A 17,522-nucleotide genomic window follows, 5' to 3' on the forward strand; every position below is an offset into this window, starting at 1 on the left:
GCTCTCCTGCAGCCCTCTACAGGATAAGTGGTAAAGAAAATGGATAGATGGATGTTTGTTGCATCAGTGCCAAGACTTTTTGGCAGCGTATTCCTATTGAAAGTCCCTTGAGCGAACACTGTAACCTTTCTGCTTTATCAAATGATTGTTTTCCCATTAACATAAGTCAGTTACAACAATGCTGAAAACGGTATAATAGGAAGCTTTTTAATCAGGTATGTTGGTGGGATAGTTTGTGTTTACTCGATCTTGTAGAAGCAGAATTGATTGGAAAGCTGTAAGATGGCATTTAGCCTCATTGGGAATCATTTAAATTACTAGGAAAAAAGGTCACTCAACAAAAATAGCTTTTATTGATAGGTAAAATCAATTATATTAAGGCAACAGCAATGCTGAGACTGAAAAGTAGAGTGAGTAAGTGCATAACTTTAGTTTAGGCTGAATATTTGTTTGGAACTGTTTGTAAAACAAATGCATATAAATCAGTAAAGGAAATGAGAGATTTCAAAAATGACTGTCACTTTCTTTGGCTGGATCACTGGGCTTCACATCCTCTGATTTGGAGCTCTGTTGAAAAAAACAAAAATGTATACTGTAAAATACAAGGTGCATCTTTGTTAGGGGTAAAAAATAACCTAAGATATGTTCATGATGTTAATCTGGACAATTGTGTTGGTATAAATATATACAATACAATACATATAAGTAGATTTTGATCATTTAGACATTGCTTTGAATAATCTAGACTAATGTTGATGATAAATCTGCAATGCTGCCTTTTACCTTACAGGAACAGTTTGACATTTTGGGAAATATTCTTATTTGCTTGCTTGCTGAAAGTTAGATGAGAAGATCTATACTATCATATATGTACATTAAATACAAAGCTACAACCTGGAGACAGTTAGCTTAGCTTAGCTTAAAGATTGTAAAGAGGGGTAACAGCTATCCTGGCTCTGTCCGCAGGTAAAAAATCCACCTACAGTACCAGTACAGATAAAACAGGATATAATGTGTTAATAAGTGATCTTAAAAGGTGCTGATAGGAGTATTTTTTTTAATCTTTGGATGGAGCCGGGCTAGCTGTTCCTCCCTATTCCCAGTTTTTATGCTAAACTAAGTGTCACCTGGCTGTTGCTTCGCGCACAGATGTGAGAGTGGTATCGGTCATCTAACCAATAACCAAAATGTCAAACTATTCCTTTAACTATAGTACTCATTCTTGAATGTCAAATGTGTGTTTCTCTATCATACTGCATTAAAAGTGTCGGTCTTTGTTTCTACCTTGGACTTGAAGAGGAGGTTGATGACGCCCTTTGAGCGTCTGTCTGCTGTTCGGTCAGAGGTCCCACAGACAGACATGCTCTTACTGTCCCTCCTGGCTCTGGTGGTGTCGACCTCCTCTGGTCCCCCCGCCACCACCAAGGAGAGACCTACAGCCAGTGACAACAGAGGATTTATTGTTTGCAACTCACTGATTACCCGGTTACAACAAAACATCTACCTCTTCCTGCAGCCAGACATTTTTTTTGTGAGTAATTGTGTTCTCACAGCTGTTCTTCTGATGAACTGTGTACTCTGGCAACACTGGTGGCACTCTGTGTATGTTCAGTGAGGCAGTACAGCCTGTAGTCAGTAGTGCTAATCAGAGGTAGTGTATTAACACTACAGTCAAGATTGGCTCAGCTGGCCATGTCCAACATGGCAGGATGCCAGTGAAACGTCAGTGAATTGTGGTCTGATGCACTATTTTAAAGTGATGCGTTTTGTAACTGCAACAATGAAATATAAACCGAACGAAACTGCTGCCCATTTTGGAAAAACTACAACTGACATGACTGATTCACTAATTTGCCACCTTACATCAGAGTTTGTGTTAGGTCAGGCTACTACTGCAACACTCCCCAGCATACAGATTTGTTTTCTTCACACACTAGACTTCAGAGGCATATTCCTGTAATGACCTTGTGTGTGTATCTTTGCAGTCAGCTAAAAAACACACAGTACTTCCTCTCAGGACATGACTTTGTAATTTTCACTCTGTAGGCCTTGGGCTATAGGTGTACCTAAATAACTCTATGACTCAGTGATTTAATAGCAGCACTGTGTGGATTGATGTGTATGTTTGTCACCTGTAATGGCAGGCAGGGATCTGGAGTTTGCATTGGTCAACGAGACAGTTCCTTCATTAGGCTCAGACAAGTTGGTGTCACTGCGGAATTCCTGTTTCTTGGACAGCTAGAGGGAGACAGAGATCACACAAAAACTCAGCATCAACAACTCAAGAGAACTCAGCATCCCTCATCATGCTGTCTTTCCAGTTCTTCTCTTCCTCTCTGTCTCATATTCCTTTCTCTCTCATCTTCCATCCACTAACACTCCCTCTCACCCGTTTGCAGTCCAGCGTACTCGTCCTCTCTCTCTCCTCTGTAATGAAGATCATGCTGCTCCTCTTCTTCTTCTTCTTACTTTTCCTCAGCTTGACCTCTGCATCGCCCACGGTCACCACGCCTTCCTCCACTGTACTTATGCTCACGCTGCCGCTGGAGCGCTGCAGGGTGGTGGGCCAAGAAGACACTGGCGACTCAGGGGGGACGTCCCTGAGAGGAGGAAGGGGGTGAGGAGTAAATTAAATGGGTTGAATAATGATTGTTGTCCTAAAAAAAATGTTTCATGACAAATACGTCTTGACGTCTATGCTTGACCTTGTGCCACAAATTAAGACAAATTGGTGATCATTTTATATACATTTTATATACTATAGTGCTGTGATGTGTCATTCTTGCAATGAATCTGGTTTTTAAAGCTACATCTGTATGCTACCTGTCTGCATGAGGCTTGGTTGGAGTCCCACATTCAGATCCCTGCAAAGAGGAAATTGAGATGACAGACTGACGAAAGGAGCGCAGCATGGAGCGAGGACGGGTGGACTTCCTCTCATCCATGTCTGGCTGGAGAGAGAAAGATTGAGATAGAATTGAACAATACGTAGAAAAAAACAAAAAGAAAATATCACAGTGGTAGTGCTGTTCATAAACCGTGAATCTAGGCAGCAATACATGCTAGAAAAGCAATAGCAAGTGAAGTCCCTCTTAAAAACAGTGCATCATAACTCCTACTCATCATTACTTTAATCTCTCCTGAAGGGATCACCCAATTTACAAGTTAATGACCATATTTAGCCCCAGTCACCACCATCCCAGCCCTGTTCTGGTTGTACAGATATTTAAAGGTACAAATCCCATATCAACACTCTTCTCAGAGGCTTTTGTGAGTACTTTGATCTTTAAAATTCGCCTGGGTCAGCTCATTTGTAGATTAATTAAGCCAACTCCACCACAGTAACTCTGAATACAGCTTTGCAGAAAAGAACATGTTTTGGATTACAGAGAAACACCATGTTTCGGTATAAAGTCTTTTATTCCCCAACTTTTTCTCCTTTCCCTCTTTCATCCTTTCCCCCCCCCCAGTTCTTACCAGCTCTCTCACTCCATACTCCTTCTCCACTTTCTTCCTGAGCTGTTTGAAACACTCCTCCATGCGGTCGTGGAACGGACGCAGATCATCCATCACTCTCTTCCCGTGGAGAGAGATTCCTCCACCTAGTAATGGAATCTAAAAAAGAGTGTTTTGTGTTAATTAAAGTATCAGAACTTCCGCATAAAAGTATATGAGGTGTTATGAATGTGCAGGGATTTAAGAAATGTGTGTTTGGTACCTGCCATGCGATGAGGTCTTTAAGGCGCAGCAGTTTGTCTCGGTCCTCTGGGTGCTGCTGGGTGTACTCGTCAGTAAAGAACGCCTAAGACCGAGGAAATATTGAAAACTCATTTAAGGAATGACGGCTATACGTTTCACTTGCTCAGGCAGTTTGTAAATTAACAACTGACTTCTTCACCCCCCGTGCGCTTTCTAAGCACACTGATCTCATCCTATGTGGGATATTAGAACACTGAATGGCGTTTGAGTGTGAATACTAATAATATTTCAAGTTATGAAGACACCAGGCTTTAATAGGTTCATTGCATTTGATGTCATTTAGACAGTAAAATTAGCTTCAGATAATATGCAGAGCTTCAGGAGGTGAAAGTGATTTTTGATACTAAATGAAAGTCAATTTACCACGAGAGATGAGTCTCACAGCGACACAGTCTCTTAAACTCAGATAACTTTTTATGGGCTTACTCTTCACTGGAAAATTTGTAAAATAGTACTGATGTGGTGAATCTTTGTCATTGAGGGAAAAACAAATCAAAGTGCAATGAACATGATTCTATAGGAGCACTACTTAGTCATGATGACACATGTTTATTATAAAGAACCATTATCAACTGTTCAACATATGATTAATAACTTAATTGAATAATTCATTACAGTACAAAGGTCATTCATTGACCCAGACAAGGCTATTTGCTGGCAGCTATAGATTAGATGGATTGGAGAGGGTTTGATTCAAAGGCTGATCCTGGACAGTTTACCTTTTCATACTTGGCAAAGCCACCCATGACAGCAGGGTCCACGATGCCGTTGAGCAGCATGGAGAGGGGGTTGATGGGAAGGGCAGTGTCGGCCTGATATTGGTTAATCATGGTCAGAATCTTCTCATTGGTGGACTCCATGGTCTCAATAGCATTCTCCAATGGAGACAAGGTAGTCTAGGGACGGAGGCCCAGAAGAAGCACAAACAGAGGGAAGGGGGACAGAAATAAAAGAGCGAGGAAAGAAGGAATGGACCATGAAGTAAGGGTGGAGGGATGTGAGGGACAGATGTGAGAGAAAAAGAATAAATAATGTAAAAATAAAGAAGGACAATTTCAATCGGTGGTGGTGAAATGTGGAACATGTTACACTGGGGGCAATCGTTCACAGCAAACATACAAGTCAAACATGGAGAAAAATACACCCCTACAGACTTACATGTTTCATGTCAGTAGCCTCAAACCAGCGCAGGATCCCTGGCAGTTTATACACAGTGGTGAAGGTGGTGCGTTCGATCCACATAGACTGAAACGGAGGGACGTAGAGGAGAAAACAAGGAAAGCAGTTAGATCAATCTATGACACTTGTGAATAATGTGATATTATATTGCGTATTAAAGTCTGAACTCTTACCAGGCACAATGTGATATTTAATATCACTCTAAAGTAATATCTGAACCTGATTTCACAGAACAAGTGCTCATCAACCTTAAAGCATAACCTGATGTCTTATCATATTCTACACTCTGCTGTTGGATGAAATCCTATTATTATAGACAATAGGACCTCATCTTTTCAGGTGCCAATAACAATACAATACATTGTGTACAATAGCTTCTAAAGACTTTCATAGTCCCTATGGTCATAAATCTTTTCATTTTAAAAAATAGTAACTCACAGCAAACTCGTTGTTTGGGTCCACAGGTCCTTTCCTCACAGGTCTGGAATAGTGAAACCGCTGCACGTAGTTGGACTTGTAGAAGCTACATTGTCAAAGAGGGAGAAAGAGGTAAATGTTAAACAAAGAGAAGAGGGATAAATTAAATCATTTACAAAAGAGGGAAATGTGTCACTATAAAAATCATTTCACAGACACTTTATGAAAATGTGATGAATTAAGCGACACTGACTTGATAATCTGGTCAGGGACCGGTTTGTTCTTCAGGCGAGGAGGGATCTCGAGGACAGGCTGCACTGTGAAACACTGGATATCTGTTTCGGATCACTCAGGAATAAAACATCACAACATAATGAGAATATCACTCTATCCCTATGGCCGAGTGAATTACATTACAAAAAATTACATTTCAATCTATCCATCCAGACAGTTTTTGTGTGAATGGATAGATCTAGAACGCACAGATCTGATGTAAAGAGGAAATTTCTGTGTTTAAGGCATTTTTGTTTTTAGGAAAACACTAGATTGAATTTTAATAGTTTACTTGTGTGCTTTGTGTACACCATGTGTGGCGTTAACATTAATGTGTCTTTCCAACTATTCATTTGTTTATTTTTGTGTGGGTTTTATGCTGCCTGAAGGATACACTGAAGTGGAGAGTTCATGATATCCTCCCCTGGCATGGTGGTGGTGTTGAGGCGCACGGAGCTGGGGAACTGGCTCATCAGCTGGTTCTGGAAGTCCTCTCTACGCTCGTACTCCTTACCGCGGTGGATAAACACCTTGTTCTGAAGCCATGGGAAATTAACTGGTGTTAATGATGATGAAAATGCACCAGTTTATCCTGTGATCTTCATTGGGAAAATCTCCTTTTATTTTGACCTCATCCAGAAGAGCTTGTAATGTAGTTACTGCATATTTTTCTTAAGCACAAAAAGGTCGGCCTGTGACTGTCTCATCATCTACACTCTGCCCTGCTCCCCAAAGAACTGAGTCACTGACTTCACTAATGAATACAAGAGCTATAGCTGAATATTTTACTTCTGCAGCTTGCTGAAATCTCCAGATCCACAACGTTCCCAAAAGGTTCTTTTATGTCCCATTCTGTGCTAACAATCTGGCTGGTGTGTTTAGAAACTTGCCCACCTCTGCAATGTTAAATACCTTAGCTTCAGTGCTGATAATGGAAAAAAGTATTTTTGAACCTATTATACAAGGAAAGAGAGCCAGTGTTACTTTTGTGTCTGGTGAGTGTGTGTGTGCCTTCAAGTCTATGACAAGTAAGAACATTATTTGTAATAGTATTCATAGACTCTACTCTCACCAAACCTAGATGTAAATACAAACCCTGAGGAATGGAGGGTAGCCCTGTCCATAGTAGCCCACTGCAAAGTAGTCCGGCTTTGGCCTCAAGATCTTCATAATGTTCTCATAGAACTTTGCTTGTTTCTCCTGCAGAGAGAGAGACAAAGAGAGCGACAGAGGATGTGTTCAGGGGAGAGTTTCAGATGTGCACTGTGTACAGCCGTAGCAGCTTTATCAGCTTGGGTCGATGACAAAGCTACGCTCAGCAGAATGCTGGGCCTTCGACGGTGATAGATGTATAAAAAATTAGAGTGCATGCCATCCAAGGGCAATGTCTGTCATTTATATAACCACATAAATTCAGAATTAGCTGAGAAAGCCACTGCTGAAGTCATATAAAGAGATTTTTTTACATGGTTGGGAAAAGTGTGGTTCTCTTTGAGGAGGGGAAAAGAAGAGCAGAGTGAAGGGGAGATATAGGGGAAGGTGGTGCTAAAGCACAAGTAAGGATTTCGGTGCAGAGGGAATCGCTCCTGCTGTGGTGTCTGAGCAAGAGATGAGAGAAACAATCACACTTTGCGCATGGGGTCATATACTGATTATGGAAGCCCAAAGCAGAGTTCCTCAGAAGAAAACCTGATTTGTAGGGAGGATTCATTCTTAAACAAGGACGTTGAATGCTGAATTATTGGTAATGTTTGAGAGTGCAGATGACTAAATTGGTGGTGAAACTGCTTCTTGGGAACACTATGTTCAGATGTTAAGAAAACTTATTACTCCTTGCAATTTAGAACTTGTAGACCGGCTGCCTGACAATTTGCTGAAATTTAGTTCTGTATAAAGGCCGAAGACAAAACCAAATTATATGGCCAGTGCACATATTTTATTTATATCAAACATGTATTAATTATATGCTGCTCCAGGCTTGATCTCATGCAATCTGCATGCCGCCAAAACAGAGCCACAGAGGACGCCATCGCCCACGTCCTATACAGCACCCTCTCCCACCTGGAAAAGAAGGACACCTATGAGAGGATGCTGTTCGTGGACTACAGCTCAGCGTTCAACACCATAGTGCCCTCCAGGCTTGTCAGTAAGCTCAAGGATCTGGGCCTGAACACAGTACTGTGTGACTGGATCCTGGACTCGTTAAAAAAGGCCCAACAGCGCCTGTATGGCCTCAGGTGCCTAAAGAAATTTGGCCAGAGGTCCCAAATCCTCAGGGACTTCTACCAGGGCACCATAGAGACCTTGCTGACAGGCTGCTTCACAACCTGGTACGGCAGCTGCATCAGCATGGACCACAGTTCGCTGGGGAGGGTGGTGCACACAGTCCAGTACTTCACCAAGTGTGAACTACCCAGCCTGCAGGAGCTGTCAGACACACACAGAGACATTATCCCCCCACACACAGACACACATTCTACTTTATGTTTATAATTGAGGTCGTAGTGGGTGGCGGTGGTGTACTGGAGTGCATTATATTGGTTGGTGTTCCTAATATTTTGCCCCCCTCTGGTATGCTAATGCTTCGTAACAGCAGAATTTATGGCAGAGTTGTTGTATTGGATTGCATTAGATTGCACAGCTGTTCCTAATGCAGTGGCCGGTGAGTGTATATTTATATATTTTTTATTGCTTTTTATATTTTGTTATTATATGTCTTTTTATATATATATCTACTTACTGTTTTTCTGTAATGGAGACTCCCAGCCAAAGTATTTCCCACGATTGTACTTGTATAACCAGAGTGGCAATAAGCATCTTGAATCTTAAATCTTGAATCTATAATAGGGGTTCAGCACTGAAAGTGAGCTTAGTTGCTGCTGCTATAAAAACTTGAATAAATTGAATGAATTCTCTTCTTTTTCTTTAAACACCCTCTAACATTAAGGAACAGCTACAGTAAGGAAAGAATTCAGGGCAGAAGGCTGAGAGAAGAAAGTACAGAAACATTGTGAGATAATGATTATTGTGGAAAGGATATGGAGGTTTGAGTTTGTGTCATGTATTACCAGTCTCTTGCTGAGTAGCTCGTAGTCAAAGATCTCATTTTCGTATTGTTCAGCCAGCTCCTTACACAGAGTGATAGCCTCTTCCCACATCTAAAAACACACACCAAGGAAAGAAACAGAAGTGTCACTCATTACACCATCTGCTGATAAATCAGCAGCAGCTGTTGTGGTGGGAATTCATCTCTTGAAAATCTCTGTTTCCAGGTCTCTGGAGAGTGGAGGGAAATGTCTGTATCACAGCTTCAGAGAACATAAAGCAGTCATGGAGAATACAAAGTGAATGTGACACCAACATACCGCACAGAGGATATGACTGCATAATTACAACACTGTATGATCGTCAAATCTTCTGAATGTATCATAATGAATTGGAGAATTTAACCAAACAAATTGTGCATTGCATGCTGATTTTAATCATCTGTTTAGCCCCAAGTAAAGGAATTCCTTAGCCTCAGGTACTTTAACGTGTTTGCCTTTTTGCAAAAGGAATTCATAAATTTAATTGAAAACAGCAAAACTTTACTGTCTCGTAAAAACAAATTTCTAAAGACAATATTTTCTCCAGAGTGAAAAAATCTTACTACAATTGATTTTAGAGCATTGATTAACTCTCTTTGAACATTAGCCACCGTAGGCATTATTATGAAAACAGAGGCATGATCTAAAAAGATGCTGACCTTGCCCTTGTCGAAGTAGTCGATGATGGTGTCGTAGAGCTGTTCTTTGAGCTGCCGCTGGGTTTGGGAGCCGTGGAACTCAAACTGGGGGCTGCACATATCATCTGACCACTGGGATGGAGACAGGAGGTAAGACAAAGATATGGGGGGGGGGGACAAAGACAAAAGATGTGAGAGATACTGTATGTAAAAGTATAGATATTTCTTATTGCTGAAACAAAAGAAAAAGAGTTGCAGTCAAACCAACTCGCTGTCCCATTCATCATTATGCTGAGGAGAGGAAAGGAAAAACTTAGAGCTAAGAGTTTCTTTGCTCTAATAAATCAATATTAGTCCTGAGCAACGTGTGCACACAAACAGTTGCATAGTGCTCATTTATTATATAAATGAGACAATAGCTCATTTTCAATTATATTAATTACACAGAAATGTAGTTAGAAACCAAACAAAAAAAGTACCTAATGATCTCCGAAACTGACTTATATTATTCTAACTTCTTTATCTGGCATAGAGCATGCAGTGTGTTACAGGCCCACTCTTTCTATTTGTGTGAAACAAGCATGACATGATTGACATTGGTGATGAATGGAGATTATAAAAAACGTTATAGAGTTCAACTGCTTTGATGTAATGATACTAGACAGAGAGAAGAGGAGACATAGAGCGAGAGGTGCCCCTATTCCTCTGTCCCTCTCTATGAGCCTCCGGGTGTCCCATAAAAAAGATGAAGAGACAAAAGAGGTCAAACGCACTCAGACACATGCATACACACAAACACACACACACACATACGCGTGCACACTGCATCAATCACTATAGTGATGCAGCCACAGTGGCCAATGCCATGCCATAAACTAACCTCGGAGTTTTATCATTTGGAGGCAAGCGATGTAGCAACCATTTATCAGCTCATAAAAAATGGTCTCACTCGTGGCAGACAGACAAGTGATTAGGCAGAACAAGACACTGGATCCAGCATTAAATGACGCCATTTCACTTTATGTGTGTGTGTGTGTGTGTGTGTGTGTGTGTGGTACCTTGAGCAGGCGAGAGTGGAGGAGAAGTGTGTATGCTGCCTCAGTGTAGTTTTCACCCTCCAGGTGAAGGTCCCTCAGCTTGTAAAGGTACCTGATTACACACGTTTACAAACACACACACACACAGATAGCCACAGAGGTCAAATTAATTTAATATGCCACTTATACATTGTTCCACCAGATGCCACTGTTGGGCAACTTCACGTCCTGCAAATGAAGCATTAATCACAAGTGTGTCACCGTCTCGCTCACTCTGTCTCTTTCATACACACATGCTCACCTGCCCCTTATACATACCCTGAAATATTCACACACATACACACTCAACAGCATAATCCAACATGTCTCTTTATGAATAAAGCATTGCAGTGGGTCTGATGGTCTTACAGCTGTTTTGTAGCCCAATAACGTTTTATTGTCATGAAGGAGAGGAAAAGGGAACATTGGACTCTGAGCAAACCAACTTACACTTTTACTGAACAGTTTTTAGTTTTGATCTCACTGTGTATCTATCTCCCTCAGTCAGGAGAAAACATTTTGCCACATAGTCAGAGGCTGGACTTTATTGCTAAGGTACTGAGGACAAAATAGAAAAGTGGCTGCACAATCTCTTGACTCTACGATCAACCGGTCAGTCTGTCTACCTATAATATTCTTCTCACCTCGTCCGACCTCATCCTAACTCCTTCCTCTCACTTTTAACCAACTCAATCGCAAAATTCTGGCTGGAGATCTTATTTGCCTGTTCTGGTGGTTATGGAAGTCCAAGTGCTGTTGACAAAATAAACAAACATTCAGTTCTTATCTTGCTTTCCCAAGTCAATCTGCAGCTTCATCTACTTGTTTGACTGACCTTTTTCCACTGTTGTCTATTTGTCTCTTTTGCTATTCATTCCTCTGGGATTTTATTTTTCTCACCTTCTCTGACTCCATCCTTCCCCCACTTTCACCCTCCATCTCTTTGCCCGAGCCAATCTTTTCACCACTAATTCTCAAGAGCCAAACTCAGCCAAACGCAACTAGGAGAAAGAGATTTCATTCATTTATACCTTTCCATACAAAACTTATTGTATGGAAAAAAGAAAATCTTAGTTTTGTAGAAATTGGTTGTTCAAGCCAATAAAATGAAGTCAAATGAAGATTTTCGTTATTATTATATTTCATTAATGGAGATATGGGCTTCAAACGGTTCACCAGACACTTTTCTGGTGTATAGTCTATGATTGTAGAAAACTGCAGTCTTTACTTCCTGCTTTTCAGCGACAACCCTTGGTGGGTGTGATGTGATCTTTCTTCATTGTTTAAAATTTCTGTATTCAAAGAAAGTTTGAAGAAAACCTTGCTGAGGAACACAAGCAAATCAGTTCAGTGCAGTAATTCTGAGACAATAAACAGCCATTTTCCTTTTGTTGGATTCTGTAACACTGACGTAGAACTTTGAATGGGTGAGTCAGAAAATTGCCAAAATGATTTGGATTCTGTTATGGACAGCAGCACAAAGGGGATTTTGAATGAGAGTGTTGTTAAGAAAGTTTTTCTTAGTCAATACTGAGTTTCTGAAAGTGTTTCAGCTTGAAATAAACATTCAAGCATTCAAGATGAGATAAGATTCATAAGTTATGTTTATATTAACTGTTAATATGATTATCAGTGTAAATGAGAGTAATTCAGCTGCAGATTTTAATCTTCCATAATTCACAAAAAGGACTTAGTTTTGGCTTCTATTGGCATTTATAGTAATATAGCTAGATCTTGCTGTAAGATAAAATTTTGGCATTTCCATAACATATAAATAGCACTTAAATGTATGTTTGCACTAGACTGTGTTTGTTTGCTAACATCAACTAGTGAGCCAGCCAAATGTTACTATATTCATCTCAACAGAATAGGCGGAGGCAGCTGATCAACCACAGAGCTGAGCTCATATTCACATATACAGATGACTAATTATGTCTATAAACTATTGCCAGAAATGCACCATGGGACCTGACGGGATCTGTATTCTCTTTCTCTCTCTCTCTCTCTGTCCTGCTATTATCCTGTCTTCCTCTGTCTCTCTACCTCTTCCTCCCTCATGTCTATCATGTCTCTCTTTCTCGCTGCTCTCCCCCCAGTCAGACCAAGAGCTGATCCTGTGGATTTTGACATTAATTCAGTGGGACTCATATAATCCGCTGTCAGATTATGGAGCCACACACACACACACATATATACACACATTCAGACACACACATGCACAAACAAAACAGACAAGTACCATTTCAATGTATGTCAGTTTCAGCATGTAAATACCTGATGTACATCCCCTCACGATTGATGTCCTTGTAGAAGTTCTGCAAAATCGAAAGGAGAACTCAGGTTAGTATTTGTCCGCACTGCAGTGACTGTAAGTATGTAAGCAATGTAACTGTGTGACTGTTCCCGTGTATTTGTCTATGTGGCTGTATGTGCATGTGTGTGTGTTACAGTATGTTATTTTGCTTGTGTGTGTTAATGTGTGGGAGTGTGTGCATGCGCATTTGTTAGTTAAGCTGCACAAACTCCCAGTTTAATGAGGTTTAATGACATCTACAGAGAACAGAGGAGTGGAACGAACTGATGTAACCCCACCTCCCATCACTAGCATGAGCCAGCAGACACAGTAATACACACAAAATACACAAGAGACACACACATAAACATGAAAAAAACTGCTCAATTACTGTGAGCTTCTCTGTGAAACCAAAGCATATCGTATGCATATTTATATCTCCTTGCTTTATTTTCGCAAAGGTCAGATGCATCAATGTTTGCATCAATGCATTTTAGCTTCAGTAAGCTGATTTCCTGCTAGAGGCTGCCCATCTACATGAAGGTCAGATGTTTTAGCTCAGTGGCCCTTCACAGCGGTCGCCTTTGACAAATCTTTTGAACACAGACGACACAACCTACAACTAACCTACTTCTCACCTTTTATACATCTTTCCTAACTGACAACACAGCAAAGTGGCGGCTGTTTAAAAAACCCCATACCATCTTATATGGGGGAAGTGATAGCTACAATACGAACATGATTCTGTGAGCAGCATAAAGACAAAGTTATAGTGGAAAGTCTTAAGTTTGTGGTTAGCAGAGGTTACTTTAGCCTGAGATGTGTGAGTTTTTTTTGAATGTGTGAATGTCTGGTAATGTGTCAAAGTGCATTTGTATTTCTGTGGAAGTGCATCTGCTTGAGGAAGCATAACAAATACTTCATAGGTGTCTTCAAAAATGAAAACTCTAAGAAAGGATTTAAATTAAAACTGTAAACATAAAAGAAGTGTTTGGGGAGGAATTATATGATTTAATCTGCGGTGGAGACGATCGTATGGCTGTAGATGAGATCCATTACTAAACCTGAGAATACCGTGGGGGAGAATCTGATTAGGAGATCACATAAGAGAAAGGATGTGGAACAGACAGGAGCTGATGCAATGCTCTGCAAGCAGTCAGAGACCATACACAGAGATGAATATTTTCCTTTAGATCAATCAGCACACAAATTAAAAGTGGAAAAGGAATACAAAGACCTTGGCATGAAAGACATGACATAAAATCAGTGTTCCATAATGAACCCGTCTTCAATCAGTTTGGTAAGGATGAGTTTATTGATTGAGTTCTGTATGGAACAAACTTGTTTACTAGTCTCTTCTAACATTAGTCTTTCAATTAATAATGAGTTTATTGATGTGTGTATTTGTGTGTTGGTGTGTATATGTGTGTGTGTGTGTGTGTGTATCTGAGATCAGCACCCTTTTGCTGTGGGCTTCAATACTACAGCTACAAAGTACATTACATGAATCACAAGGTTAGTGTCAATAAATGCAAATCCATGGTGACGCATGCCGGATTCACAACTTATGGGAGATTTTCAAAAGCTTCACCGAGCATCAACAAAACAGAATGAAAACAAAACTGATGAAAATTCTTGAGAGGGAAACGCTCAAAGCAGTCTGGTGAAATTCTAGGACCCAACATCTTACTTTCTCCTGTACCAGCATTGGTTTCTGCCCTTTAAGAAAGCCCACTTGGACATTTTTTTCAAGGAGAAGGGACCTGTAAAGCTGACACGGACCACAGTACTTACCAGAAGATTGACGGTGCAGCTCATGCGGTTGTTGCGGCTGTCATCGCTCATCACTGTACGGTAGTCAAGGAGACGAATGAGGAGTCCCTTCACCAAGGCGACAAAGTGCTGCACCTGTGGCCTGAGCGTGGGTTTCTCTGCAGCACAGTCCAGCAAGCTGGCAGACAAGCATCCACAAGTTAATTACCAGAGGTGTCTGAGAGGATTTTGCTTTGATATTCAGTGCTTGAATGTTGCAAGTTTTGTCAATATATTGCTGTGAAACCAGTTACATGTGTCGAAAATGAACTTCTTAAAGGTTAACAGAAACTCTGCAAGTTTTTAGGACAATAGCAAAGCTAAGACAGTCAAAATATTTTAAATTTAGCCCTTTATATCCGTGGTATACCATATTCGTGCAATACTATCATTTTAATTCTTACATGTTTATCTAGTATACAGGAGTATTATTAGCTCCTGTAACCATAGTACATTCAGACCTACATGGTTTCCAGTAGTTGCATGTATCGCTCATCTCCTCCTCCACCCTCCACCTCATGGTCCAACTTCAGAATGATCTCATTCTCAAACTGCAGAAGAAAAGATAGAGGGAGAGAAAGCAACAGGGGAGACAAAAGGGAGATGAGAAAGCAAATCAAAGGAGGAATAGAAGGAGAAATCAATTATGCAAGCATAAGTAAATTGATGGAGGAGCACAATGTGTGTGTGCCAGCATTTCTGTGCAAAGGTGAAGTTATGTACGTGTCCACAAATGTGAATGTCTTTACATGGTTGTGTGTTTAATTGTATACTATATTCACATGATTCTGTATGTGTGGGTGTAACTACCTTGAGGAAGTTTCCAGAGTGTGAATTTTCACAGGTGATCATGTCGAAGAAGATGGGAATGGTGGCCCTCCTCAGCTCCTCCTCTGGGATCAACGTCATCTCCAGGATGGGACCCACCATGCCAGGGATGAAACAGATCTTATGACTGCCTAAAAGAAACACACAACAAATAGTGCAAATGTTTTCCCTTCAGAGATAAAAAGGCTCCACAGGACTCTGCCACACTTAAAAGCCAATTATTTCCTTCTGCAATAAGGACTTTGAACTGTGCTTCCTAATTTGAGCATTTAACTCTGCTTTTTTTTCTACATGCAGCATTCTCTGGCTGCCAAGAAATACAACGAATTCTATTTATGAGGTGATATGTAACGGTATATTGATGTCTGTCTAGGTGAAATGGTGCTGACACTGTCAACCTGTGAATGCTGTACTGCAAACAAATTCTACTCTGGTCGCATCCACATGAAAGTAAAGTGAAGCGAAAGTGAAATGCACTCATCCAACTGCACACATGCACACATACACACACACACGCACATCTTTCTTACCAAGTTTGTACCAGATGTCACGTATAGCAAAGCCAATGAGACTTCTCATATCTCCATATCTGAAATAGAAGAGAGAGAGAGAGAGAGAGAGAGAGAGAGAGAGAGAGAGAGAGAGAGAGAGAGAGAGAGAGAGAGAGAGAGAGAGAGAGAGAGAGAGAGAGAGAGAGAGAGAGAGAGAAAATACACAGAAACAGAGGCACAAAGTGAAATCAGACCCTCAGTTTAGAACAATGTCCTGATCAATACTGTTATTTTCACCCTCAGAAACTGAACAGTCCACTGGGACAGATAATGCTGCCCCAACACGAACTAAATTGAATGTCTATCTACCCACAACATACAGTTTTAATAGGCAGTGGGAGTGTAAACAGTAATGCAGATACCAAAATAGATCACAAATCACTGAGTGTTTCATTAGAGCAGGGAGAGTAGGTGTGGTAAATAAGGAAATTATATGGCCCTTCTCTCACTTGGCCAGAATCTTGTTCCTCTTGGTTGGCGAGAAGTGCTGAAGCTGCAGAGACTCCTGGGTAATAAACGCCACGGCCAAATGGAAGTAGTTATTCCACAACTAGACAAGAAGGAGGAGTGAGAGGAGAGGATCAATGTAGAGACAGATGATAGAGATCCATTTTAAAAGCAGCAAAATACACAGACTGTTAATATGAAAAAAAAAAATGTTTGTAATTATGCACTCACCTGTACTTCAAAGTCATCATTATTGAGGAACTTTTGGTTCATAGTGTCGGCATAGGTATTTATGGCTCTCAGGAACACCCTAATTGACAGAAACACACGCGCACACACACACACAGACACACACACACACACGCACACACAGACACACACACACACACATCGAGTACACACAAACTAAATATGTCAACAAAGTAGCATTGAATCAAGTGAAATGGAAATGAATACTGAGAATCAAATGATGCAAAAAATAACTTCCAAACCTAATGTACTGGTTTGATTGCCGACAAATAGTTATTGAATAAAAAACAACCTTAAGGAAAAAAAGTAACATCTCAGAATAAAAAGATGACATTCTGTCAGTGATCACAAATGGAGCTTATTTGTTTTTGCTTGCTATTTTTTCTGCTGCTTTCAGACAAGACTGTAATATTGTTTCAGATTCTAAACTTGTTATCATGATCTAACACGGTGTGCAGGTATATCAGTGAGTTGTGACTGTGCATTTCTAAAGTTAAGTAGCAAATCTGCTCCCAGTCTTTTTCTGATCCAATACGATCTATCAATGTTATCCAACAGTCAACTGCCATTACCTTTCCCTCCCTAACCTTCTTTGTTTTCTTTTCTGTGGGACTTTGTCTCTCTATCTATTTGCAAATCTCTTTCCCAACCACAGTCTGCAGACTCCTTATCAACCTGTCTTTTCCTCTTCCTCACTCTCACTTTTACCTATTTTTTTTTTTAAATCGCTGTCTGACACAGCTTCAGCCTCCCCTCTAGCTTACATCATAAAAAAAAATACGCCGACAACTTTCACTCCATCTGCACACACACACAGACACATTTGTCACATCAGCCCTTTTTCATCATCATCGCCTTGATCCCAGCTTTACTATTTCTAACTTATCCCTGTGTGGGTGTGTGTGGATGCAGAA

At 40.5% G+C, this 17,522-nt stretch overlaps 1 protein-coding gene across 1 annotated transcript in view; it reads right to left on the bottom strand.

Moving 5' to 3' along the window:
• Positions 1-330: 330 nt before the first annotated feature.
• Positions 331-17,522, bottom strand: part of LOC122990088 (dedicator of cytokinesis protein 2-like) — a 99,940-nt gene continuing 82,748 nt past the window's right edge. The window contains exons 29-51 of the mRNA XM_044363204.1: positions 16,591-16,669; positions 16,362-16,462; positions 15,892-15,950; positions 15,344-15,492; positions 14,999-15,084; positions 14,516-14,672; positions 12,703-12,743; positions 10,411-10,501; positions 9,374-9,484; positions 8,697-8,786; positions 6,724-6,828; positions 6,023-6,164; positions 5,609-5,690; positions 5,377-5,461; positions 4,918-5,004; positions 4,479-4,655; positions 3,719-3,802; positions 3,478-3,615; positions 2,824-2,951; positions 2,390-2,600; positions 2,133-2,238; positions 1,285-1,433; positions 331-567 (exon numbers count right to left, since the gene is read on the bottom strand). Coding sequence (XP_044219139.1) covers positions 505-567; positions 1,285-1,433; positions 2,133-2,238; positions 2,390-2,600; positions 2,824-2,951; positions 3,478-3,615; positions 3,719-3,802; positions 4,479-4,655; positions 4,918-5,004; positions 5,377-5,461; positions 5,609-5,690; positions 6,023-6,164; positions 6,724-6,828; positions 8,697-8,786; positions 9,374-9,484; positions 10,411-10,501; positions 12,703-12,743; positions 14,516-14,672; positions 14,999-15,084; positions 15,344-15,492; positions 15,892-15,950; positions 16,362-16,462; positions 16,591-16,669 — 2,521 coding nt within the window. The 3' untranslated portion in view covers positions 331-504. The remainder of the gene's footprint in view (positions 568-1,284; positions 1,434-2,132; positions 2,239-2,389; positions 2,601-2,823; positions 2,952-3,477; positions 3,616-3,718; positions 3,803-4,478; positions 4,656-4,917; positions 5,005-5,376; positions 5,462-5,608; positions 5,691-6,022; positions 6,165-6,723; positions 6,829-8,696; positions 8,787-9,373; positions 9,485-10,410; positions 10,502-12,702; positions 12,744-14,515; positions 14,673-14,998; positions 15,085-15,343; positions 15,493-15,891; positions 15,951-16,361; positions 16,463-16,590; positions 16,670-17,522) is intronic.

This window comes from Thunnus albacares, chromosome 10 (assembly GCF_914725855.1).
Source record: "Thunnus albacares chromosome 10, fThuAlb1.1, whole genome shotgun sequence".
In the NCBI taxonomy this organism is placed as follows: Eukaryota; Metazoa; Chordata; class Actinopteri; order Scombriformes; family Scombridae; genus Thunnus; species Thunnus albacares.